The following is a 27,330-nucleotide window of genomic DNA, read 5'->3' on the forward strand; positions in this document are numbered from 1 at the left end:
CTTTCCAAACGAAAAACAACAAATATTGTACGCTCGTACTCCTCTTTTATGAAAAAGCTCTCAATTGTTCTACAAGTAGAACCAGTTTTAATATCGTATGATTTAAGGAAGGTTTTCTGCACTCGAAAAAAGCAGGTTTTTGGATCCAAGGTATGATTTTGCCAAAAAAAAATTAGATATTCATTTGGTTCAATCCCCAAAATTTTCGAATTTGCTCGTGATCCCTAAATTGATTCTTTTATATTCCTGATATTCCTTTTTAAAAATTTTCTAAAATCTCAAGTCGTTCTTCAAAAATCTAAATCACTTTTTTTGTAAGGCTGTGTACGACTTCAGGAAAAGGAAAATATGTTTAAGAAATACAATAATTTTTACACATCAATACATACATACATACTTGTATAATAGCTAACTAATGTTCTTCTTTTTACTTTTCAGGTATGTGCAGAAATTTATTTGTTTAGATATCACAAATCTCAATATTTGTGTCCTAATGGTAAGCTTCAGTCTAAAATATTTCGTATGAAGCAGCAGTCATTTAAATCAATCATATATAACACAAATATTCGTAATATTAGGTATTTTTTGAGCACTCACAATAAATTGAAGTCTATTACTTCCACCATTTGTTCGCACAAAGTTTGTGTCTTTCTTTAACAAATGAATGTAGAACTCACTAATTCTTAATGTTATTATTAAAACACAATTTTATGCATATAAACAATAAAAAATTGGATTAATGTTAGCATTTGGGGTCAAGTTGGTTTATTTGTTTCACTTAAAGATTTGAAATCTTTCACCCTGATATCTGTTTCATATTTTATTTAACAGACTTGCCTCATTTCTTAAATTTGTTGTGATCATATAATGAGAAATAGATAAATGTTTGATTACTCTCTTTAAACAGGATTGTCATATTGTCATATTATTATTAAGACTTTAGAGCCAAGTGCATTGAATTTGAAAGCAGTAAGTCAAGTACTGAATTTCTGTTTTCTGAGCCGCACACTGGAGCTGTACTCGTTGGTTTTTCCCAGATTTTTTCCCCTTAGATGTGCCGGCTGCTTGTTGGACCACTACGTGTGTGATCTGCTAAGTGACACGCTTATTAAGTCGTCACACACAATCATTCACATGTTGCCTCACTGCAGATTGCCTCAAATTAGGCATAACCAAAAAAAAAAAGAAAAAAAAAGTGCGTCCAGGCAACAATAACAATAATTTTCAAGTGTTTATTGCTTGGGCACTGCAGAGACATAATAAGGTTCAGAATATGCCTTGACATGGAACCGAGTTTGACTTTAATGCTCCCCAAATGTCTTTTGTTCTTTGGCAATCAAGCTGTGTGTACGAGAACAAGCTGAAGACCCTTTGCGAAGACGCAACTCTAACGACATATCACAAACTTTATCGCAGTCTATGAATAAAAAATGCAACTTAAGAACTTGACGGCGATAAAAGTTTGCTCGCTCACATACAGCTTGCAGCAAAATCAAAACACTAATTTATTGCCACAATTCGGGCCAGGACTGCCACAACTAAAATGCACCATTGGGAGAACGGCGAGAGGAACTGCCTCAGCAATTGCACTTCTAAGTAGCTGAGGCCTCAGATAGACCAGACAAAAGAAGTCGACTGTGACGTCGACTTCGACTGCAGTTCGCCGCCATAAATCACTTTCGCTGTTGAAAAACTTGGAGCTCATATAAATTTTTCAATAGCAGCCAAAGAGCCCAAGTGAATCGGCACAGCCGGCTCTGAGGCGAATTTTCTCCTTCTTTGTCTTGGCACTGAACTCTGGCGACAAAAATATTATTGCAGTTGTGTAAATAGATGCCAGCACAGACATGCAGAGACTCAGACTACCAGGAAAGCCCCTGCCCAACTGTGTACTTAAAATTGCTTGTATGCCACATAAACATAACCTCAAATATGCCAACAGCAAAGGGGAGAGAGAGAGAGAGAGAAAAAAAATAAATTTTCAAGTGCACTTTTGCATATCCTGTGTGCGCCTGGGCCGACCGAGACGCACTTGAAATGCCGCTGCACATGTGTGTAAGTATGCGGTGAAAAAATTATAATAAAAGAATCCTTCCCGCTTTATCCTTACTGTAAACAAGCGACAGTCCACGTTTTTTTTTTGTCCCTGTGGCCGCCGTCTGCCACACTCCTTGCGCTCGGCCTACGTTTTGGAAGTTTTCTGCCCGCACAGTGGGCTGAGAAAATGCAAAATGTAAGCAAAAATAAGATGGGGAGTTAGTAATTATAATGGGCATAGACATTTTTTTTTATTATTCTTCATACTTTTCGATTCCGCAAAAGAACCAAAATGCTCAACGAAGTTTTTTTATATTAATGCTAGATGTACATAAAATTCGATACTTAAGAAATAAAATGCACAAAATATTTATTTGTATATCTAAATTCCTTAAGACCCCTATAAACTTTATAATTTTTCGAATTTTCAACCATGTCTCTAAACTAAATGGAAGCAGATGTTGAAACAATAATTTTAAAAAGTAATAGCAATATTACGTCATCAATTATGAAAACTATACTTTATATTAAATTGATATAAAAATAAATCTGATCATAAATATTAAATTTTTTTTTAAAGCAGCATTTAAGTCTGAGAAAACTTAAAAATGTAGAATAACTTTACTAACTAAAAGTAAAATCATTTACATAGAAGAATGAAGCTTAATTTTAATTTCACTTCATTTAGAAAAAAAAAAGAGAAATCTCCAACCCGTTGGGGTTCTACCAGCAGGCTGTGCACAGACCCACAACGGTGTTCTTCTAACAGTAGATGATAAGGTTCATTAAAATCTGAACATGAAAAACCGAAAACGATTGTGCAAAGCGAAGTAAGCTGTGCATCCAGATACAATAAAAAGGAAAGATAGTTCCTAGTCGGTATGCAGGGAACGAAATTAATTATTTCGTCCAAATGCATGAGGAGATAAAGAAAAGTTTGGTAGTAGAGCGATCGTTTGATTCTTTTTAATAGGTTCAAGTACAGACATGACCTTGTTAACGATAGTTGAGACATTAAGTTTTGGGCTCTGTTTTGAATAAAGTAAATATTTCATTGAATTTCCATATAAATGTGAATGCAATAACTCCTTCCAATTAATCAAAGAAAACGTATAGAGTAGAATAGGATTAAGTAAACCCTATAAATCTTAAAACATTCATTAAAGTTAAGTTATATTTTGGGATATATATTTAATTTCATAATTTTATCTTTAAAAAAATCTATATTGTAATCAAATATCTAATCCAATACCACTGCATTGATATTAATTAAATTTATTGTTTAATATTAAGAGCCAATATGCTGAAAAGAGATGACACCTAAGTGATGAGTTCCTACTGATCGACCTAATCTGATCGATCACATCTTATTAAAATTCGTGGCACTGTGTTCACACGCTTTGTTAACGATCCATATTAAGAGGAAAGGCTGGCGGGAGAGGCAAGCCAATGGGCTGGCAAATAAGACGCCTGAGTAAGGATGGCATTTTCGTCCTGTGCTCTGTGTTCTCGGTCTGAATTATTTCTGTGTAAAATTACACCCGAATGCGGGTCACACACACACACACACACACACACACACACACACACACACACACACACACACACACACACACACACACACACACACACACACACACACACAAACACAGACTCGTACAAACAAATATGAGTCATAAACAAATTCTTTTTCCTTTCCTACAATTTTGCGGCACAGCTTGGCAAGCATCCCTTTTCGGAGGGCCATGCCGCTGCAGCCAGCCTGTTTCACATCAAATCTAATTTGTTTATTTTACATTACTGAAATCAAACTAATTTACATTTTGTGTAATTTAATATGCACAACTAAAACGTCCACCACGACGCTCCCTCTTCACACGGCAGCAATTAATGTTTTAAGTGGCGGCAATAAAGAGAAAATTGAGTTACTTTGTGGATCAAATCGGTGCCTCGCATCGCTATGACATACCCGTACTATTCGGTACTCCAACAAAAATTACTGCTTTGTAATGCATTTGATAGTTTAGTTTAGTTTGGGGTAGAATAGTATAGGAGTGGATTGTGCAAGGAATACATTTAAAAAGGAGGAAATTGTTTTTTTCGTTTCATTACTTTACTTACATAAATATTTATATTAACTTAAAGCAGCTGGAACCTGTATAAAAATTTACTGAATATACTAAAAATTATAGACTAACTTTTAAGTTTATTTTTTTTTTTTTAAATAGCCTTAGAACCCTTTTCAGTATCTAAGGTTGCATTTTTCTCCCACATCGTATTTCATATTTCATTTGTATTATCAGAAAATATTTTTGTATTCTTTTCAAATTTTCCTGTATTTACATAAAATACAGAGACAAACCTATTTCCGTAGATAAACAATGCTGCAGCTTAAAATTATTTCTGTTACAATTTCTGTACGCACCAAAACCGATTTATTCTTCTTAGTTGATTCCATAAGATTGTCAAATGTGAGAAGACAAATAAGTTCTACCAAATACAAACTAACTAGCTTCGGAAGATTGAAGAATAATTTTCTATTATGGTATTTGATTGTATTATTTTGTTGACATTCATAGTACTTTCGCTTATTCTTACATTACTCTTTTGCCATCGTAAGTGATGATTAAAACATTCCTAAGGATGCTTATCAGACATCACTGAACACTCACACAACTTCCAAACCTATTTAATGTATATATTGTACTATCCTTTTTTAGTTGATTCCATAAGATTGTCAAATGTGAGAAGACAATTAAATTCGACCAAACCCGAATGCTGTACAAGTACTTCGTGAATAATATTCTAAACTATGTCTAAGATTTATAGAATCTAGTGGAAGATTGAAGAATAATTTTTTATTTAAAATATTACTCCCACTCGCTTATTCTTACATTACTGCTATTGCCATTATAAGAGATGATTAAAACATTCCTAGCGATGCTTATCGGACATCACTGAACACTCACACAACTTCCAAGCCTATTTAATGTAGAAGTATATATTGTGCTATCAGCTATACCTTCACAATTGCTGCCACACTGGTTGGGGTAAGGCCATCCAGCTGGCCACACATTTGCATTTTTAAAGGCGCATCGCTTACTTATCTCTGACTCATATCTTGTATCCGGATATCTCTTTTTGTTTCCTCTTATCAGCCCAAATGCAAATGGACAAACCGACATTTTGCCTATACGGTCGGCACTCGGCAAGGCAGCTGGCTCATCAATAATCGTTTGGCAAGACGCCGGCAATTCTGTTCCATCCTCAGTCTCACAACTTTCCCTCGAATTTGTTTATTTGTTTAGCGGCGCTGCATTTCCTTGTCAATTGTTTGAGTCCACAAACATAACAACTACAACAACAACAACAATAAAGTAAAAAAGAAACGAAAAAGGAAACCCTTTTAACTGCCTCTTTCAAGTATGATTAACGATGCCTGCAAGCCTCTTGTTCGCCATATCCCCCATAGCCGGATTCGCTTAGGCGTTTCCAAAATTAGCTCGTAATTGTCGCCACGTCATCTCGCTGGCGTTTTCAACAATTTTGTACATTAACATTATCTAGTGTTTTCGTTGTTGTTGTTTCATTTGGTTCCTTCCCTAAATTTTAATGCACATCGCAGACGCACGCCCCCCGCATTTCGTGAGTCTCTATCTCTCTCTCTTGTTTTTGGTGCGTCTCGTCAACTCTTGTCAATTGTTGATTGATTTCTTTCGGCTGACACTTGAAAAGCATTGAAATTAGCTGTTTGTGGCTTTGGGGTTCGGTTTCCTTTGCCCTTGTTGTGGGTCAGACTCAGGGAGTTCTTGTATGTGTCTGGTTTTGCATTCAAATGGCTGCTGAGAGAAACATTTCGTTTGACATAAATCATGCACAGATGCAGATGTTCTTGTACTCGAACGCTTTTCATGTGAAATACTATAAAATATCAAAGAAATTGGAGTTATTCTAAATCTGATTCGATGGCAACTATAAGACATCTGAAGAGTTATCCACTTGAAGTATATTATTTAATGCGAAAAGCATGTATATTTTAAAGTTCTTTAAAGCGCTTTTAACGGCCTTTCCTTATGGAATATGGTTTGTAATGTTCAATATTCTTAAATGCATAATTAATTAGTTCAATCAATTCATCACAATTCTTGCTTGATGGTATATAGAGATGATTGTTACGATATTTTGAAATTTTTGTATTGGAACCATTTTAATTTTAAGGACCTCGTGCCAACGAACTAGTATGAAGTTCATAAGTTAACTGACACCTATTTTGGGGGGGATAGAAAAGACATTTTATTGACGAAATAAAAAAGTTTGAAGTTATTCTAAATCTTATTTGATAACTAAAAGACATCTAAAGAGTTATCCACTTAAAGAATATTATTTAATGCGAAACGCATTTGAAGCACTTTTAACGGCCTTTTCCTATGGAATCGGAAATATTTGTATTCATACGCTTATGGTTTGTAATGTTCAAAATACTATTCAATTCATATTTCTTGTTTGATGACGCTTATATATAGAGCTGATTGTTACGATGTGTTGAAATATGTACATGGTTTGGTACAATTGCCGATAGTTAAGATATACTTGCAACCATCATAATTTTAAGGACCTTTTAAACCAGTACGAGGTTCATAAGGTACCTGACAATGAAACATTTTTTGGGGGGAAATGGAGTTGACAGTGTTTTAACGAAATTGACCCACTTTTAAAATAAAAAAGAATAAAAAAGAATATCAGTGCTGTCATTGCTTTATTATTCTCAACACTTTACATTACTATTAAATTTCCTATTTCGTGCTCTATTTATTTAAGATCCACAACTGAAGTGTCAACCAAAAAACTTTATTGAAATGCCAGACATTCATATAGTCAGTTTTTAATTGCCATATTCATATCAGCTCTCACTTAAGTACTTGAACTTCAACTCGGATCAATAGCAGCCGTCATTGTGCACCGTTTTATCGTTTTTAATGCGTCCGTAAAAGACATTTAGTGGCTCGGCTTATCGAATCGCCCTCATAAATGCAGCTTTAAATCATCGCGGCAATTAATTTGAAAGCCAAACAAAAATGCTCCGAAACAATTCAAGCAAAAAGATAGCATCGGAGCAGAACTCAAACATCAAATGACGAATGCGATTAATTAAGAAAACGAAATCAATAATCGGACAACGAGGCGAGCTCGAAGAAACATTTTCATAATGAGGCTTGACAAAAACTGAAGCAGATAGCGATAAGGCCCAGAGCCAAGATGCATTGAAAACTGGAACGCGGTCGAATCGGGGCGGGGTTATGCTGCGAGGGCTACCAAGTAATTAAACCATTAGATTTGTGTGCGCATGTGTGTGAACCCGGGGAGTTGAGCGTAATTCTAACTAACCGTTAGAGACACACATACTTGTATGTAGGCAGTCGCGATGGATAAGGGTGTGCGGGGTTGGGGCTAAAGTGCCTTGCCTCTGCCACAGTTCAACAGTCCATTGAATTTACAGTTTTGTTTCTTTTATTTTTTGTTTTGTTTAATGCACTTCACTTCTGCCTTTGTGTGATAAAAATTGAATGATAAGCGCCGTGGCGGTGGTTTCTTCTCAATGCTCTTTATACAATTGGTTGTCATAATATCTGTAGACCATTTGTAACGCACAACATAGGCCAAGCTAAATAATTAATTTATAATGCTGGCAAAACATTTTAAAGCAGAAGTTACTATTAACTGTAAGTAATTAAACATTTTTAAATATATTTACACTAACGCTATATATATATGTATACGTATACAAGTGTCTCAAATCCAAACACTTTAAATATAATATTAGATAATAATACATCTCTGGTAGTCCATTCATTTGGTTCTTGAAATAATAATGCAAATAATAGAATAAAAAAATTAAAATTTTGAACATAGGTTTCAAAAATCGAACATTTATTATCCCTTAGTTTTATTTCCCAAGGTCTCTTTTAGTTAGTTTTATCTTCTTTCCATTTACACAGATATAGTAATGTTAATAGTTAATGTTTGTCGAGCGAAACATACTTGGTGTACTGTGCTATAAAAGCAATCATCTAACTATTTTAAAATAGTGTATTTATTGTGTGTTGTTAATTTTCTCGTCTTTTCCTTTGTCTGGAAGTCAATTTGCTTTCTGGAGCTGAGTAGCTGGAGGCATACGAGTATTTTTGTGGCGTATATCATGCAGCCGATCGTACAGGGCTCTTGCAACGGTGCCCAGACACAGACACAGACCCAGACCCAGCCCTTACCTAATTTTATTATCCGACCCATTCTGATTCTCGCTGCTTTTGTGTCGCTTGTCAATCGGCGTTGGGCGCATTTCAAATTCATTTCTCATTGAATGCAGTATTCTTTATTTTATGACATTCTTTGGGGCTTGTCTTCAAAATTCTAATCCATCCTCGGGCTTTGTCATTTGTTGCGCTTGTCGCGTGTCTACGCTTTTGACAATTTCTTTGTGAATTACATTAACATTTCAGATGCGTATGTATGTCTGTTACTTCTTCTAATTGAATTGGAAATTATTTAATGTTCGGGTAGACATACTTTTTTATTGCTTAGTCACGCATTTGCTATGCACAGCGGCTTTCGCATTTACATTTTACAGTTCTTTTTATGGCTTAATTGTTAACCGACTTTGAACTATCGCCGACCATATTAGTCACAGGGACTCTTGTTAGAGCTTGTAAAACTATTTCGCATACACAATACTTGTATGCTTTTCGCTTTTATGACTTCGATGGGCACTAAAACTGAATTTCGCCAGTCAATCGCTTCAATATTTTATTGAATTGTGCAGCCAAATTGACAGTCCAGCAACGCCTTACCGGCTTAAGTGCTCAATGATTCATAATCGTTGTGAGAATATCAAGTGATTTCTATACTCATAGATTGAAAACTGACTCACCTGTTGGAAAGTTTTGCGTTTCAAGCGTTTATCAGCTATCAAGGCTTTAAAAATTTTTCGCTGCAAAGGGCAAAAGGGAAAAGAGATATTAAAGTAAATAATACATGTTCAATTGAAGAAATGCCAGATTCGACTTCTTCCCTACACATATAACATATTGTATTTTATTTAATCTAATATACTTTTTTCTACCTGTTGTGTGCTATGCAGGCCTCTGGCTTTGTTTGCAGTATATTGCCATAAATGGCCTTTTTCTGTAATTAATTATTTAATTCAGTTTAAAATCCTTTTAAAAATATTGAAACCAACTAGCCTCATAGATTTTAACACACACAGTGACACGGCGACCGTAATAAATTAAATTTCATTTACAAACAGGGCTTACATTGTTCAGCACACAACAAACGAGCAAGCAGGCCAACACAATCTGAAAACTACTGACAAAGAACATACAATTTATTGCATTATTTTTGCATTTTAACAACAACATTGCATTTGACAACACGCTTTGAAGTCAATATATAAAACAGCCAAAGAGGTTGTTAAACAACGAGACATAAAAATAAAGGTACATATGAAAACCTATCCGGAGTAGGGTCTTGCAAAGGGTTTCTCGACATTTCGTTATAAGTATGTTGCTCCTAATAATGCAGAGCTTATACATAGTATGCCTTAGTCTAACAACAACAAAAATAATTGATAAGCTAACGATAATTGAATTTTGATCATAAATTTGCAGTAATCATTAACAGTAAAGCAGTATTTCAAAATATCAGTGTAGGCAATTCGAATTTTACAACACTATTCTTTTCTTTTTATTGTTTCTTCATCTTATTTAACAACACTTATCCTCGCTGTCAAGTTCCTTGAGGGCAGAATTCAATTAATTTCATTTTCAGTTTACAGCTCCGACTCTTTGGGTGTCTGCAATTTCTTTATTTTTTTACAGTTTTTTTTTATTAAATTTGTATTTTGTTTTTAATTTATTTAATTTGTCGATATCTTTCATCAATTTTTTATTTGTTTTAAATTACACAATTATTATTGTATCTGCTGGATACTTGTATATATAGACTGCTCGCAAATTCGGCCGAAGTTGTGAATATGAGTTTAGTTTTTATTTTGTTTTCCATAATTCGGAGCAACTTCGAGTGCACATATCTACTAAACTATAATTTCGATTTCTTTGAGGGTAAGATTTTCGTAATCTCTCGGGGATGAAATTTCATGAAATTTCTAATTTTCGCAAGCTGTTTTGACCTGAGGCCCCACATTGCGCCGTGCAAAAATTTTAAATTTGAATAGGCGAAAGTGGTTTTAGTTGATATTTAGATATGGTATATATTGCTCCACATTTGTATGCAGCAATTGAGCTGTGATGGGTCTTCCGGTAAGAATATCTATAAGCACTCAATGCCACCTGTGATAAAGTTATTCCATATATTAAAATACTTTGGAAAATTGTTAAGCTGCAACATTTATATGTGGGTCGATATTATTCAAATAAATCTTCTGATTTATTCAAATCTATATAAAATGTATGTAATATTAAATTGACAAATTAAAAAATGTAATCAAATCATACGAAATTAATCATGAAATATTTGTTGTTGTTTGATTTTTGCAACGAAAAAAGACTGAAGGCCCCACTGCGTGGCTGTCTTCATAATAATGATTAATAATTGATAGTGTAAGGTTAATTGCTTTAAGTATACTTTTGGTATTTTAAGGCACTTAAGTGCAATCTGCGAATCATCAACACCCATTAGGTCTAATTAAATCAGCAAACTCTAAAACCTCATAATTACATCAGACCCAGTCGCTCTAAGTTCTAGACCAAACCAATTCAATTAGGCCACAAACAAAACCAACCAGGCGAAGCCAGGCGATTCAATAAATTAACATAATTGATAGAAAACGTTGCCAAACTGAGAACTCATGAAAAATGTAATGCCGGCTTGGTTGCCGTCTAACCAAACCCGAAATGCGATTTCAGAGCAAACATGTAGGACTTTTGAAGAAAATGCAATTTATAAATTAGCCATAGCTGAGGCAACGCACAAGAGGAAAGAACAAATAAAATGGAAAGGCTGCTGCAATATATTGCCAGGAAATCATAAATATTGCACAAGTTTCACAAAGGCAAAGGATTTTCCAACAAATTTTCACGCTCCAATGCTGACTAGAGCTCAAGCTTCTGTTTGGGTCAAACAGAAGTAAAGCAGTCAGAAAATGGAAATATATATTGTAGAAAACGAAAATAAAAAACAAAAAAAAAATGAATACAAATAACATAAGGCAAAGGAAAAAACAGAGCCAGGACCAAAGAAAAGGACTAAGCCTGCATAATCAAGTGGTTTTCGATAAATAGAGAAGAGAAAGGCAACGCGTCCAGAAAAAACAACAAAAATGGTTAACAAAGTTATCCTGCTCATTCCATATCCATGAATGGGGCGGGACATTTACGACCCAGTTAATCGAATATGTTTGTTAAAAAAGTTTTCAGGCGTAAAAAGGATTCGGGCGCAACTTCCGCTGCCCAGCGTCCCCGTCTCTTAGTTATCCTTTTGTCATTGCTGAAAATTTAATTTTAGCTACTGTAAGAGAGAGGGAGAACAAGAAAGAGGGGAGGGAATAAAACTTAAATAGTTAGCGCCTGTTCGTAGAAAACAGTTCTAGGCAAAAGTCTCGTCCCAGGTGCAACTGCCCATGGTTGACCCACATTCGACACTCCAGCGGCTCGTTTTAATTTCCTCGCGTTTGTTGCCATTCACTTTAATGCTTCTTTACTCTAAATTGCATCCTTTTGGCCTAACGGCTTGCCACTTTGCTTTCGTTCTTATTGCTGCTGCTGTTCTTGTTGTTGTTGAAGTTGTTGTTTTTGTTGTATTTGTTGTTGCTGGCATGTCCTACATACTGTTGTTGCCACATTTCCGGCCATCTTTTTGCCCCAACAACATCGTCCTTCAGACATGTTTTAATGATTTTCCGAGTGAGAATTTTTGTAATTTTCCTGCTTTAAATTGCTTTTGTGTTTTACTTCTTGTTGTTGTTGTTTTTTGTTCACTATTTTGTTTATTGTTTTTGTTTCGCTTTCGTCTTTTATTTTGTATGCAATTTTATTTACTTTTTATTTAGTTATTTTTCTCTGCTCCTGCCTTCCGTTGCTGTTGTTGTTGTTACTGCTCCTGCTACTGCCGCTGTTGTCTCGACAGGCGCTTTGTTTGCTCATTTCATTGAAATAGTTTGCATTTTGCTTTTCTAGCATTTCATTTGTTTTGTATGCTTTCGATTTTTAAAGGATTGACAATGAAATTGAATTCTTGGTCACGGGGCATCTACATGTGTATGTTCAAGAATTTGATGCTTTTATATCGAATGCTCACAGCTTTTCAGATAAATTACATTTCAAATATCTGCGAATTGTTCATTTGGATAAACAACAAATGGAAAGCTTTATTTAAAGAGTTGCAATTATCAAATATTTTTAATAAAGCGCTGTCCATGCTGGGAATGCTTGAATTAAAATCAAACTAATAACAAAGTCGAAAGTGAATGCAAATACAGATTTTAAGGATTTTATTTGAGCAGTGTTTCATTAGGTAGAGGGTTCTTTTATTTCATATTAGCTGTAGGTTTTTGAAAAGATTTTAGGGAGATTTGCAATTCTGTGCAACTTGCAATTCTAACAAGTAAAAAAGCTAAAGTCGGGTGTCCCGACTTTGAAATACTCTGTACATATGTTTACAATAATTATAGAAAATAAAAAAATTAAGAAAATAAAAAAAAAATTTGATCGATTTTACCTCTCTCGGTATTCGAACTCACGTAAAGCGTGTATAATTGCACATTTACATAGCAATTGCGTCTGTGTGAGTGTATGTATGCCTATGCGCATCAATTCGTGTCTGTGTAAGCATTTTCGCAGTCAACCAAACAGCAACATCAACAACAGCCGCGGGCAGCGCTTGAGCAGCGCTGCAGCAGCGCTGCATCAGCAAATATATTTATGGCTATAACTTCTTGTTAAATCGGTCTATCATAATGAAATTTGGCATACGGACATATAATAACTAACTGGGGGTATTTCCAAAATTTTAGTTCGAAATTCCAAGAATTACGGGAGTTACGATTTGCGGGGTAGAGGGGGGAGGGAGGGGAATTCCAAAATATACATTTTCTGCGTATTCACATAAGGCATCTGGGACTAAAATTTGGTGTTCCTAGGTCTTATAGTCTCCGAGATATAGGCGATTATACGAATGGAAAATCGGGAAAACCCCCATAGGAGGGAAGTGGGGGGGAAAATCAAAAAAATAAAACAAACTCGTATAGAATACACACATAACGCATCTTCGTTCAAAATTTGGTGTCTCTATCTCTTATAGTCTCTGAGATCCAGGTGTTCATACGGACGGACAGACGGACAGACGGACAGATAGACAGACAGGGCTAGATCGACTCGTCTCGTCATGCTGATCAAGAATATATATACTTTGTGGGGTCTGCCACGCCTCCTTCTGCCTGTTACATTTTTCAGCTCCCGCAAACCTAATATACTCTTGTACATTTCATGTACAGAGTATAAAAATTTAGAAAACTAATATCCAAAACATATACTTTAAACTAAATATGAATCTGAAGGCGCTCTGCTTATTATTTTTCTTTTTATATGAATTAATCTGTTCAATTTAGAAATTAATATTACTAAACAAAATGAGTACTTTCAGTCTCTTTAATTCATCATTAGATTGTATGCCGTTGTTTTGTTTTTTCACAACCTATTTCTTGGATTTTGAAAACACGAGTTTATTTTATTTTTTAGATGTCCTCTTCCCTCATCCAGCTGCAGAATTTCGTCAATACTGCTCATAATTCCAAAGCTACATTAACAAAACACACTTAATTAGTCAATTTATTTATTTATATCAACAAAAACTGACTGACATAGGAGGAAAATATATAAAAATTATAAGAAGCATCTTATAAGCTAGAAAGCCTGAGAAGGAGAAATCTAATCAAATTACAATAATATCTAATCATATATGTAAGTCCATTTTATTATCGTTTTCAAACTTTATCAAAATTAGTTGGTCGCCCTTCTTCCATTTTTATACCCTGTACCCAAAGGGTACAAGGGTATATTAGTTTTGTGCGAGTGCACATGGAACACACAGAAGGAGGCTTGGTAGACCCCACAAAGTATATATATTCTTGATCAGCATGACAAGCCGAGTCGATATAGCCATGTCCGTCTGTCCGTCTGTCCGTCTGTCTGTCTGTCTGTCTGTCTGTATGAACGCAAGGATCTCCGAAAGTATAAGAGCTAGAATAACCAAACTTGGTATACAGATTCTCCTGAGACCGAGAAAGGACGAGTTTGTTCATTTTTTCTGATCCACCCCCCCACTCCCCCCCTATTAACGATTTTCTATAACTCCCGTAATTCTTGGAATTTTGAACTGAAATTTGGTAGACACATCCAGTTAGTAATTGTATATCCGTATACCAAGTTTCATTATGATAGAATGATTGGAAAGAAAGTTATAGCCATATAACCAGGCCCAATGCACACATACATACATATGTACAAGTACACAAACACGCATAAGGCACGATTCTGATGTAAATGTAAATGTATCTATGCATGCATGGAATATTTAGTTAATTAATTAAATTAATTTAGTTAATTAATTAAATTAAATTAATTAATTAAATTAAATTAATTAATTAATTAAATTAAATTAATTAATTAATTTAATTAAATTAATTTAATTACTTTTTTGTGGGGTGGTACAGGGTATTTAAGAGTTGAGCCTGCTCGACTTTAGCATTCCTTTCTTGTTCTTCTTTTTTTTTTGCTTCTGCGGCGGAAATTTGTTTGGGTTGAGGGTATTTCACTGTCGGGCTTGTCGCCAGTAGCATCCTCGCTAGTATTTGAAGTTGAAACTATAAGGTATTGTAAACTGGTATGTCGACAAATAAATAATCTATTTCAATTCAATATACGTTCACAATCAATTCAAGCAATCCAACAGCTATGCTGTGAATAGAAACTCTTCTGTGTTTTTTGAAAATGTCTAGCAAAGTAAACTGGAAACTGTTGGAATGGGAAAAAGGTGGCTCAGTTTTATTTCGCACAAATATCGGTGACTCTATTTTCGTATGCATTTCCAAACTCAATTGACACACAATTTAACAAACTTTGAAATGGACACGATGGCTTCTAAACAGCTCAATACACGCCATTCAAAACAAGTTTACCATAAACCAATTCATCTGTCAAATTAAACAATTGCGCAAGGCAAATGAAGCAAGCAAAGGGGCAACATCGAACTACCAAACAATGACAGATTGGCAGCATAAAGTGAAAAGTGCAAACCAATAACCAAAAAAAAAAAAAACAACCAAAAAACAGAAAAAAACAAACAACAACAAAAATCGGAAGCAGGAACAAAAAATTCGACGGATACTGCCACAGCTCGAAAGCTCCAAAGCTGGAAAACTGAAGCACGCCGAGCGGACGATGAGAGAAGCCCATTATTGTTTCCATTTAACTTACAGCATTTTGCACTTTGGCCAGAGCCGAACCATTGAAAATCAGCGCCGGGAAGACGTACAGCCAAATAGATAAACGGGGGCATCACAGGAAAAAAAATGGCCAAGAAAATTGTGTGTGAAAATGAAACTGATTGGAAAACTGAAAGCAAAGTGAGACGCTGTTGTCGAAGGCATGAGAAATTGATGCAACTAAACAAATAGTGAGAGAGCAGAAAAGAAAAACCAACAAAGGGTTGTAACTAAAGCAGTTTAAAGGATAAATGCCAATAGCTTGAGTGCTAACAACCAATGTCGATGGACAGCAGGCTCTCTAAAGGACAATGCAATGGAATTGGAAATTGAATATTGGAACACCAAGACAGCTGATAGAAATGTATTAATATTTTCTAAATAGAGATGTTTGACGTTTTTAAACTCACTCACAGACTGACTGGCTGACTAAATGACGGACTAACTGACATATATTCAGTTCATTCATAATCAAGGCATATCAGGAAATTACGAGTATATATGGGTTTCAATTATCCCTTAGGAGGCAGAAATGTTGGAAAAATAACTTATTGTCCGTGAAACTCCAAATAAGATACAAAAATTATTCACAAATGTATAAGCTGAACTATCTAAATTAATGTTAAACTTTTTAAATATGGAAAAACTGTTTACACAATAGACTTTAGCGTGATTAATTTCTGAACAAATGGAATTCTTTTAATGAATTATGTACAACAATTATGTCCTTTGAAAATGTGAAAGTTTACCAGAAAGTATAAATAAAATGCAAAAGGAATTGCACATTTGCTCAGAAAAAAGAAAACATATATTGACAAAATATTGTGATGCCTGGTTAATTTATTTAAAATTTTATAACTTTAATTTACTTAAATAAAATTAGTTGCAATTTCGAAAAACTAGAAGTTTACGTTTAGGCACGTTCTTTTCGTTTTTTTAGCTCACAAGAGTTTGAAAATAATTGACGCCTAGGTTTATTATAATTCCATCACTTAAAGGTTAAGAACTCTATTGCATGAAGTAAAGTCTTTGAAAATTTCGTTATATAATCGGCCACATATTAAAGACACATTTCCATCAAATACTGTTAAGTATGTGCCAATGCTATCTTGAAACTGTTCCGAATTTTTGGATACAAGTTAACTTCTTTACAATCCTCCTCCTTCCATCCAATCTCCCCACATCCCGCTAATAACAATTATCCATTTTTCCTATAAAATTTTGAACTTATTTAATCGGCCAGAAATAAAAGACACATTTCCATCAAATACTGTTAAGTATGTGCCAATGCTATCTTGAAACTGATCCGAATTTTTGGATACAAGTTAACTTCTTTACAATCCTCCTCCTTCCATCCAATCTATAATCTATCCTATACGATTTTGAACTTGTAACAAAGTAAGCGCTGCTTTCAATCACATATAACGTAAACTTTAAATTGTTCAGTTTGTATTGAAATAAATACAAAAAAATTATATACACACACAACAATAAACAACAACAACAACTTATATTTCGATGCCTAAGAAACCAAGACTGTCAAGCCAATATGGATACAACCGTTATTGAGGTTCAAGTGCGTCTCCTTTTTAAACGCATCCTCTCGGTATTGGCACGCTTCTGTATTCTTTCCAACTTTATCGCCGATATCATATATCTTTGCAATGGAGACAATTGGCTGATGGAGCGAAATGTAGTCAGTTTGACTTGGCGTTGTGGACGCGAGATCGCCACCATTTACGTTTGCACCTTATTGGGTTTGGAAATGGCGGGCTGTTTTTTGATGATAGGGGATCGCAATCGTCGCAGTGCCGCCTGCATTCTATCGCTCGTGGCGCACCTGAAGGTTGTTGCTAATCCTGCGTTCTGGACTCTGGATATCTATATAGATACCTGTGCGCTGGCCAGTGCTCTGCTGCTGCTGCTCGCTTTGCGAAAACCGAGAGGACAGACCCGCATGACTTTTCTCTTTATGGCATATTTAACATACCATCATTTGGATTCTTGGTACTGGCGAACCCTCAACAGATATCTGATTAGATTTCTCATTGCCTTCATATTGATTGGCTATCGTATGCGCCTGGCTGTAAGTCTGTTAATTGCTTTGACGGCCCTGCACGCTTTTCATTCTTCCGCCTGGTGGAATGTGCCGTTCGAACAGCATTCAGAACGGAGCTTTAAACGTTTCTACTTCTGGAACAAAATGTCCTTACTGGGCGGTCTGTTTATGACCGCAATATATTCCAACTATCGTTGTATGCTCTAGATTGCAAATAAATGATCTGAATCATGGAAAGCAATGGAAAAGCAATGTTATTTGCAGGTAGAGGTAACCATCAACTGAGAATCCACATCTATTTTTATAAAGTGTGTAATAATTTTTTATTGTTGTAATATTTATGAGTTTCTTAGGTGGAATAACCAACAAAAAACCAGAGGAAAAACCTTGAAATTTTAAAAATTAAATATTAATTAGTAAAGTCAAAAACAAAACGCAATTCTAAGTAAAAACAAAAGTAGTATGGAAATTTTTATACCCTGTACCCAAAGGGTACAAGGGTATATTAGTTTTGTGCGAGTGCACTTGGAACACACAGAAGGAGGCTTGGTAGACCCCACAAAGTATATATATTCTTGATCAGCATGACAAGCCGAGTCGATATAGCCATGTCCGTCTGTCTGTCCGTCTGTCTGTCCGTCTGTCTGTCCGTCTGTCTGTCCGTCTGTCTGTCCGTCTGTCTGTCCGTCTGTCTGTATGAACGCAAGGATCTCCGAAAGTATAAGAGCTAGAATAACCAAACTTGGTATACAGATTCTCCTGAGCCCGAGAAAGGACGAGTTTGTTCATTTTTCTGATCCATCTCCCCACTCCCCCCCTATTAACGATTTTCTATAGCTTCAGTTAGTAATTATATATCCGTATAACAAGTTTCATTATGATAGGTTGATCAGAAAAAAAGTTATAGCCATATAACCAGGCTCAATGCACACATACATACATATGTACAAGTACACAAACACGCATAAGGCACGATTAATTAATTAAATTAATTTAGTTAATTAATTTAGATTTTTACCAATGTTCATCGACCAATGCTATAAAGTATTTGTGGAAGAAAAAATTAATGGCAGAACTTCTTTGTGGCAAAGGGTATTACAATGTCAGGCTTGCTGAACGGCAACATTTATTCATGATTCATACAAATATAGTGAAGCTCCACTCCTATATTTTTATGAAACATTAAAGAATGTGAAGCCATAGCTCTATAAAGCCAAATTCAATAGAATAAATAAAAAGCGATATCTTTACAAAGCCAAACTATTCGACAATGTTTGCACACTTTTCAATGAAACAAAAACTTAAAAGAAAAATGAAAATACATTGAACTTTAATTATTTTAAAATGTTTTGAAGATGAATGTGAAGTCCCTTCTTCTGTCTTCAACTAAATTATAAATCAGTCTGTTAGTTTTACTATCATATTCATATTATATTAATGAAATCCAACAAAACAAACTATTCGACAATTTTTGCACGCTTTTCAATGAAACGAAAACTTAAAAAACAAATGCATTGAAATTTAATTTTGTTTTAATGTTTTGAAGATGAATGTTAAATCCGCTCTTCTGTCTTCAACTAACTTATAAATCAGTCTGTTAGTTTTACTATCATATTCATAATCTATTAATGAAATCAAACAAAACAAACTATTCGACAATTTTTGCACGCTTTTCAATGAAATAAAAACTTAACAAACAAATGCATTGAAGATTAATTTTTTTTAATGATTTGAAGATGAATGTTAAATCCGTTCTTCTGTCTTCAACTAACTTATAAATCAGTCTGTTAGTTTTACTATCATATTCATATTCTAATAATGAAATCCAACAAAACAAACTATTCGACAATTTTTGCACGCTTTTCAATGAAACCAAAGCTGAAAAAACAAATGCGTTGAAGTTTATTTTTTTTAATGCTTTGAAGATGAATGTTAAATCCGTTCTGCTGTCTTCAACTAACTTATAAATCAGTCTGTTAGTTTTACTATCATATTCATAATCTATTAATGAAATCAAACAAAACAAACTATTCGAAAATTTTTGCACGCTTTTCAATGAAATAAAAACTTAACAAACAAATGCATTGAAGATTAATTTTTTTTAATGTTTTGAAGATGAATGTTAAATCCGCTCTTCTGTCTTCAACTAACTTATAAATCAGTCTGTTAGTTTTACTATCATATTCATAATCTATTAATGAAATCAAACAAAACAAACTATTCGACAATTTTTGCACGCTTTTCAATGAAATAAAAACTTAACAAACAAATGCATTGAAGATTAATTTTTTTAATGATTTGAAGATGAATGTTAAATCCGTTCTGCTGTCTTCAACTAACTTATAAGTCAGTCTGTTAGTTTTTATACCCTGTACCCAAAGGGTACAAGGGTATATTAGTTTTGTGCGAGTGCACATGGAACACACAGAAGGAGGCTTGGTAGACCCCACAAAGTATATATATTCTTGATCAGCATGACAAGCCGAGTCGATATAGCCATGTCCGTCTGTCTGTCCGTCTGTCTGTCCGCCTGTCTGTCTGTATGAACGCAAGGATCTCCGAAAGTATAACAGCTAGAATAACCAAACTTGGTATACAGATTCTCCTGAGACCGAGAAACGACGAGTTTGTTCATTTTTTCTGATCCCACCCCCCCCCCCACTCCCCCCCTAATAACGATTTTCTATAACTCTTGGAATTTTGAACTAAAATTTGGTAGTCACATTAGGTTAGTTATTATATAACCGTATAGATAGAATGATCGGAAAGAAAGTTATAGCCATATAACCAGGCCCAATGCACACATACATACATATGTACAAATACACAAACACGCATAAGGCACGATTCTGATGTAAATGTATGTATGCATGCATGGAATATTTTATATTTAATTAGTTAATATTTAGTTAATTAATTAAATTAATTTAGTTAATTAATTTAATTTAATTAATTAATTAATTTAATTACTTTTTTGTGGGGTGGTACAGGGTATTTAAGAGTTGAGCCTGCTCGACTTTAGCATTCCTTTCTTGTTCTATCATATTCCATTTAGAACTTGTGTGCATGGTGTGAAAATTTAAGTTAGTTGTAATTTTTTTGGAGTAAACATTTAAAATATTTTAATGCCCGCAGCACCACCATCTTTATCACTGCCACCGCCCCTCCCGCCCTTCTCCCACACCCCCTCAACTCCTGTTGCCTGTCACAACTTTACCGCCATAAACATCATCATGAATGTCTACGACTGCAATGCGCCGCCCGCGCCTTCGGGCGATTCGCGCATATCATGCAAAAATAAAATAAAATAAAAAAATGAAAAAAGCAACAACACAAAAAGGTACAACTTGCTGCACAGTTTTCATGACAATGATGACGGCGTCTGTTTCCGCTTTTGATGCTGACGACGATGACGGCGACAGCGTCGCCATTTTAGGCGCTTTTTGTCTCGACGCGGAGTCTCGATTTCTCCTTTCCTCCTCTCCGTTTTTTTATATTCTATTGCATTGCCAGCTGCCTGTAGCATTTGGTCTCGAGCCTACATTTTTACAACTATGTTAAATTTTTGTTTGTTACTGCAACAGCAACAAAAACAGCAGGAGTTACCACTCTGTTGCAGAGGAACGTCGCGACGCGTCATCACAATTGTCGGCATCGTCGTCGTCGTCGTCATCGTCATGGTTGCTGCCGTTTGTGCACACGTTGTGCAAACTTTTCCACTTCATCGCATGATTGCAAACAATTTTATTTGCTTAGTTATTTCTTGTGTTGCCGTTTTGCAGAGCAGATGAGTTGATTGTTATGTGCAGAGAAGAAATGCCAGCTTTTGAATATTGATGAACTGACAATACTTTAATATTAGCAAATACTAGCAACGGCAATATTGTGATATGAAAATCCACAATGAACTCAATTCCCAATACAAAGCGACAGTTATTTTAAAGTAAATAGTAGTTGAGGCATGGTTATTGTCAAGGACTGCAGGGATATGACATTTGTAATTACTTGCGGGTGAAATGTATTGTAGATAGGAATGGGAAATAATAAAATCCTTATTGGAGATATTAGACACGATTTCTACACTGATAGACTTCTTAAGAGAACAATTTTGAGAACAATATTTTAATTACAAGCACTTAAATCAAAATTGTTGAACAAAGAACGCAGCAGAATTTTAACTGAGATTTTAAGGTAAGAGGCTGTGGTCGGACTAGGAAATAACTTGCAAACTAGTTCTTCAAACTGTTCCAGAGAGAGAGTGGATTTTTTAGTTGCCAGCATCCTGCTCTGCTTTTTGGCGACTCCTTTAGTGAGGCAAGCCTGGACATCTTCTGCTGGCTTAAGAGGTTTTCCATCATTTCGATAGTTTTTGGTTTTTTGCATTTTCTGAAACTGTCGCCTATTTTAAGTTTCGTGGCATGGCCACCAATGAGAGCAATTGGAGTTGAAATCGAGTCGGTTTTTGTCCCTACCATAGTGCCAATATAGCTTAATCCAGACGTGCTTTTAGGGAAACAACTAGTCTTTCGGCTGGCTATATCTACTCCTTCTTCTTCCAGAGTTTTCGCCATCTCGTTTCTTTTAATGGTTTCGTGATTGGGAATCTTGTAGATATGCATGCATATGTTTTCTCTATGTTTCGAATCATTTCATTTTCATTATCTTCCTATCTTTGCCAAGACACTTACTGGTGGGCGCCTACAAGAATTAAACAAAAAACTGTTAAATTAAACGAATTTTATTCTTTTTCAAAAATAGTGTAATTGCGAAACTTTTTTAAAAACAGTTTAAACAGCACTCCAATATTGTAAAATCTGAAAATGAGCTAAGAGGCCGATGGGTTGAAAAGTTATAATTACTTCAGTTACATTCAACAAACCAACTCAAGTTCTTTTTAAGATAAAGCAACATTATACTTTATTATTATAAATAAATTCTGATTAACCTAAAAAGGCTTTAAAGTATTCATTCTAAATTTTAAGTTTCCAAAATTGTTTACACAAGTCACATACAGATAGATATTAGATATGTTTATTAATGGCCACCTTAATGAATTTATATTTAATTTTCAGCAAATATTTCACTTTATTTCATCCCCAACTTTAAGCTTCTGTTTACACTTAAATGTGTTAGCACCCTAGCCGCTGAGTGTGGAAAAATGTCACCACAATCGTTGGACGTTTTGAAAAAAAATGTGCTTTCATGCCAAATTTTAATTTCATCAACTTTTATCCAAACCCCTGTCAATGCTCACCTTCCTAATTTCTTATTCATTATGCCGCTTTTATGCTCACCAATAATTTTCTACGGCTTTAGACTTCACTTTGAACGAGTCGTTTTTCTTTGCAGTTTTTCTTGTTTTTTTTTTTTGTTTCTGGGGGACATTTTTCAATTTGCATTTTTAAACCTTTCTTTACTCCTTCATTGTTTATTTAATTATGTTTTGTATTGTCAAGTGGTTGATTTCGTTAAGTTTTATTTGGAATGGGCGTGTGGCGTGTTCAGCGCTTTTGTCTGGTCCTTGGGGTTAGCCTTCGCGACCCATTGTTGAAATGTTCAAAAGATTCAAAGAATTTGTTAGTTGCGTTGGCACGTGCTGCCGAGCTGCAAGCTTTTTAATGATTTTTCAATGCCTGTACAGAAAATCGAACATGTAAATCCTCTAAAGAAAGGGTTGAGGCGAGAACTGGACATTGATAAATGAGCTCCTCCTTCAAACTCAAATATTTATACTTGTACTATGCTCTAGAAATTTGTGCGCTTTTTCTTGATGCATGGTCGATTTATTTATATTCCTTCAAGCTGCCCCTTTGAGCAGTTTATACAGTGTTTAAAAGTTCTATTCGAGTCCGACGCCTTCCTTTGCAATTGCAACTTTTTCGCTTGAGCCAAAGGCAGGACTTAACTTTCAACCGCTTCATGCTTATCTGCCTGCCTGCAGCGTTGGCCCACCTATGGCTTTTTGGGGCCAGGTATTAGCCATTTTAATTAAATCCAGCTCTCTGCAGCAATGCAAAACTTTTGCCCGACGCTGAAAAGTAGGCTGCGAAATTGCAAATGCGCGCTGGCAGCCAAGCAGAGGCAGGCAACCAACTGACAAACCAACAAACCAACAAACCATAAGACATAAAAGTAAAACCGCCCCATAACAAAGCCAACCGCTGCCACAGCAGTAGCAGTTGTAGTACCAATAACAACAACAACAAAAACAACAAAAACAACAAAAACAAGGGACATTTACTGCCACTGCAGCAAAGAAAATAGTTGGGCCAAACTATTTGCGCCGCCATTTTCATATGCAGCGGCAAGTTGTGCCATAATTTTATGCCACAGCAGGCAAACTTATGCGGTTTGTATGCCCAGCTCAGTACACCGCCACGCCTAATAATAAGAAATTAGAACTTACGGCAGCCACTAAGACTGTCCACAGCAGCTACGACAACAGCAACTACGACAGCAGCAGCAGCAGCAAGGCCATAATCGTCTTGTACTTGCCATGGAACTTAAAGTTAACCACAAAATGTCCTGCCACTGAACGCAGCGCAAACTTTGCTGTCTTAGCACCTGTGCGAAGGATGCCGACAAAGGAGAGCAGAGTGGGGAGAAGAAGTGCCACAATAAGCGGAGAGATTTTGTTGTCTATTGTGGTGCTGTCGCCAGATCCAACTCTACTAGCACAATAGCTCTGATGCCCACCAACTTAGGGATGATTCGCATGTATACGGAAGAGTGGATTGGACGCCAGAATTAATCAAGTATACGGAAATATATAGAAAGGAAGCATATAACCCGAAAATAAAAATGTTTATATTATATATTTTAATAGTATTATATTATTATATTATTATATTATTATATTATTATATTATTATATTATTATATTATTATATTATTATATTATTATATTATTATATTATTATATTATTATATTATTATATTATTATATTATTATATTATTATATTATTATATTATTATATTATTATATTATTATATTATTATGTTATTACATTATTATATTATTGATTTTTCAGGTTAAATTTGGTTTTGTTTACATTCAATTTATTTTTATTTAATATTTAATAGTTGTATTAAAATGACTGAAATTTGAATTTTAAGAAATAAAATACTGTCTCTAATTGGTTCTAATAGGCCTAAGATCTGGGTTTTATGCTGATTAGTTCATGGCTTCAAATATTGAACTTAACTATACTTTTTATTCAAGATCTTCTTATGGATTGATAATATATATACAAGTAATATTCTGTTAGTTCTACAAGTATAAATAATAATAAATTCAATTGTTTTGGGACTTGTTTCGCTAACTAAAGGAATCTTGGAAAATGAAATGTATAATGTGTAAAAGTATTTAAATTTCCTTACAAACATTTTTTGGTTTTTTATTTGCAGGATAATGCAAAAATTAGTTTCTGCGTGTATTGAAATTATATGAAAATAGTGAGATCACTATCGCATTTGTTTACATTCTTAATACTTGATATTGTTATCATCAAAAACTTGGATTTTGGACTGGAAAATATTTAAAAAAAACTTCCTTGAAACCTACAAGTATCCGTTAGTTAGTTCAGCTTAGCTTCCTCCATGTTTCTGCACTTACACAAATTTTATACAAATACCTCACTTTCGAATTCGTTTTTATCGAATTATTATTAAACTTGTAATATAAAATTTTGATTTTGGACTGGAAAATATTTAAAAAAAACTTCCTTGAAACCTACAAGTATCCGTCAGTTAGTTCAGCTTAGCTTCCTCCATGTTTCTGCACTTACACAAATTTTATACAAATACCTCACTTTCGAATTTGTTTTTATAGAATTATTATTAAACTTGTAATATAAACTTTTGATTTTGAACTGGAAAATATTTAAAAAAGCTTCCTTGAAACCTATCCGTTAGTTAGTTCAGCTTAGCTTCCTCCATCTAGCTATTTTTTGTGTAGTTGCTGCTGCCTAGTAGTTCTGTTGGCTAGTTGCCTGTTGGTTGCCCATTGGTTGCTGGTTGCTGGTGGCTTGTTTCTGCCACACTCTTGTTGTCTTGCCCCTCTTGTTGTCTATTCCCCGAGCAGCGACGCTACAATGCTCTAACGACGCTCAGTGCAGTGAAGTGAAGAGCGCAGCGCATTATTTAGGATTTACCTTTATGTTGTTGTCAGCGCTGTCGTTGTTGCTGCTCGTAGGTCCTTTGGCTGACTGCACTCGCACGACGACTGACGACTGGTGGTCTCCCAGTCTCTCCTGCGGCTGTTCAAGCAGCAGGTCGTTTATAAAGGTGGAGTCGACATCCTCGTCGTCGTCCTCATGATGTTGGTGATGAGAAAATGCGAGGCTCGTGTGACATTTTCATTATCGTTGTGGGATATGCGCTTTTCCCTACCGCCCCCCCCCCCCATCCCCTATTCTCTAGGACTGCCGCCGTCTGAGATGTTGCCTGACACTGCCAGCACAGATAAGGTTACAAAATTATTAGTTGGGATTTACAATGCTCCAGTTTTAGTGGCTTGTACTCTATGGCCGTTCGTTGGCCAACTTACATTATATACTATATATATATATATATGTGTGTGAGTATGTGCGTGGCCCCATTGTGGTTGTGTGTGTATGTGCGTGTGTTTGTGATTTATCACACAATCAGCTGGCTTTTGCTATTGTCGGTGCGACTTCAACTTTTGCACTTTAGCTTGTAATGGAAATGACAAGGCTTCTTAAATGCCTATCCCCACATCTATACTATAAGCAAGCTGATTTCGAGCCATTTAAAGGCATAGCAAGCTTTATGGAACCAATATGTCAAACAAAATAATATTTAGCCGTGCAAGTAAAGGACAAACAATCTATGAATTTCGTTTATTTATTTATTTTAATGTAAATATTGCCTCTGAATGTCTCCAAACTAATATTAGAACTAAATTACAACCAAATCCAACAATCCGCCAAAAAATGTGATATGTCAAAAAGACAAACATGCCACACATATTGAGAACGTAATATTGACCTCAGTTTCATCGGCAAACAAAATGCAACCTCAATACAACTGGACTCACATTTTTGCCAAACGAAACGAACTCAAACAGAAATGCGAAATATGAAAAACTAAATAATGAAAAGTGTTTTCAACAGCAACTGCAACAACGGCGGGGAGCTGAAAAACTAAAATGAAAATATTATGATGCAAAAGAAAAACTACAAGGAGTGCCGCAGAATCAACAGCAATAAGAACTCGGAGGCAAGGTGACATAAAACTAGCACAAGTCATAGAAGATATGGCAGGAGAGTAAGTTCAAGTGGAAGCTGTTGAAGGAGGAGAGGGAAGCTCTGGCCATTGGATGGCTTACTTCTACCCAACGCTTCACATTTCTCCCGAGAGCTAAAGCCAGTGAGCAAATGTCAACACAAACAATGCCAGCCAGACAGACAGACAGCCAGACAGCGAGACAGCCAGCCAGCAAGTGCTGCACTAAAGCTGGAGCTGAGACTGTGTGGTGGACAGCGAATAGGTTAAACGTGCACTCTGGGGCTGCCTGTCAACTGCGGGCTCTACAAATGCACTCTGAGAAAAAATGAGCTGCTTAAATTGAAAAGATTGCAAATATATTCAATTGATTCAACAAAAAAATAAATGGGTAATTTTTAAAGCTAATTAAATATATAGCGGATTGTTTATAAATCATTTGTTCCACAGAACTGCGTAGAAGTATTACTTGGCAATCAGATTTTGTGAGCC

The 27,330-nt window shown here is 35.2% G+C and overlaps 2 protein-coding genes across 2 annotated transcripts in view; one reads left to right on the plus strand and one right to left on the minus strand.

Moving 5' to 3' along the window:
* Positions 1–27,330, minus strand: part of LOC115622139 (putative phosphatidate phosphatase) — a 132,709-nt gene that overhangs the window by 87,874 nt on the left and 17,505 nt on the right. The window contains exon 2 of the mRNA XM_030515998.1: positions 8,963–9,022. The gene's annotated coding sequence lies outside the window, so the exon portion shown is untranslated. The remainder of the gene's footprint in view (positions 1–8,962; positions 9,023–27,330) is intronic.
* Positions 17,060–17,828, plus strand: LOC115622142 (surfeit locus protein 4 homolog). The gene has a single exon (XM_030516002.1). It carries the CDS (start codon positions 17,082–17,084, stop codon positions 17,796–17,798), a length of 717 nt encoding a protein of 238 aa, XP_030371862.1. The 5' UTR covers positions 17,060–17,081; the 3' UTR covers positions 17,799–17,828.

Source organism: Scaptodrosophila lebanonensis, unplaced genomic scaffold (genome assembly GCF_003285725.1).
Source record: "Scaptodrosophila lebanonensis strain 11010-0011.00,11010-0021.00 unplaced genomic scaffold, SlebRS2 tig00000043-arrow-pilon, whole genome shotgun sequence".
NCBI classification, from domain to species: Eukaryota; Metazoa; Arthropoda; class Insecta; order Diptera; family Drosophilidae; genus Scaptodrosophila; species Scaptodrosophila lebanonensis.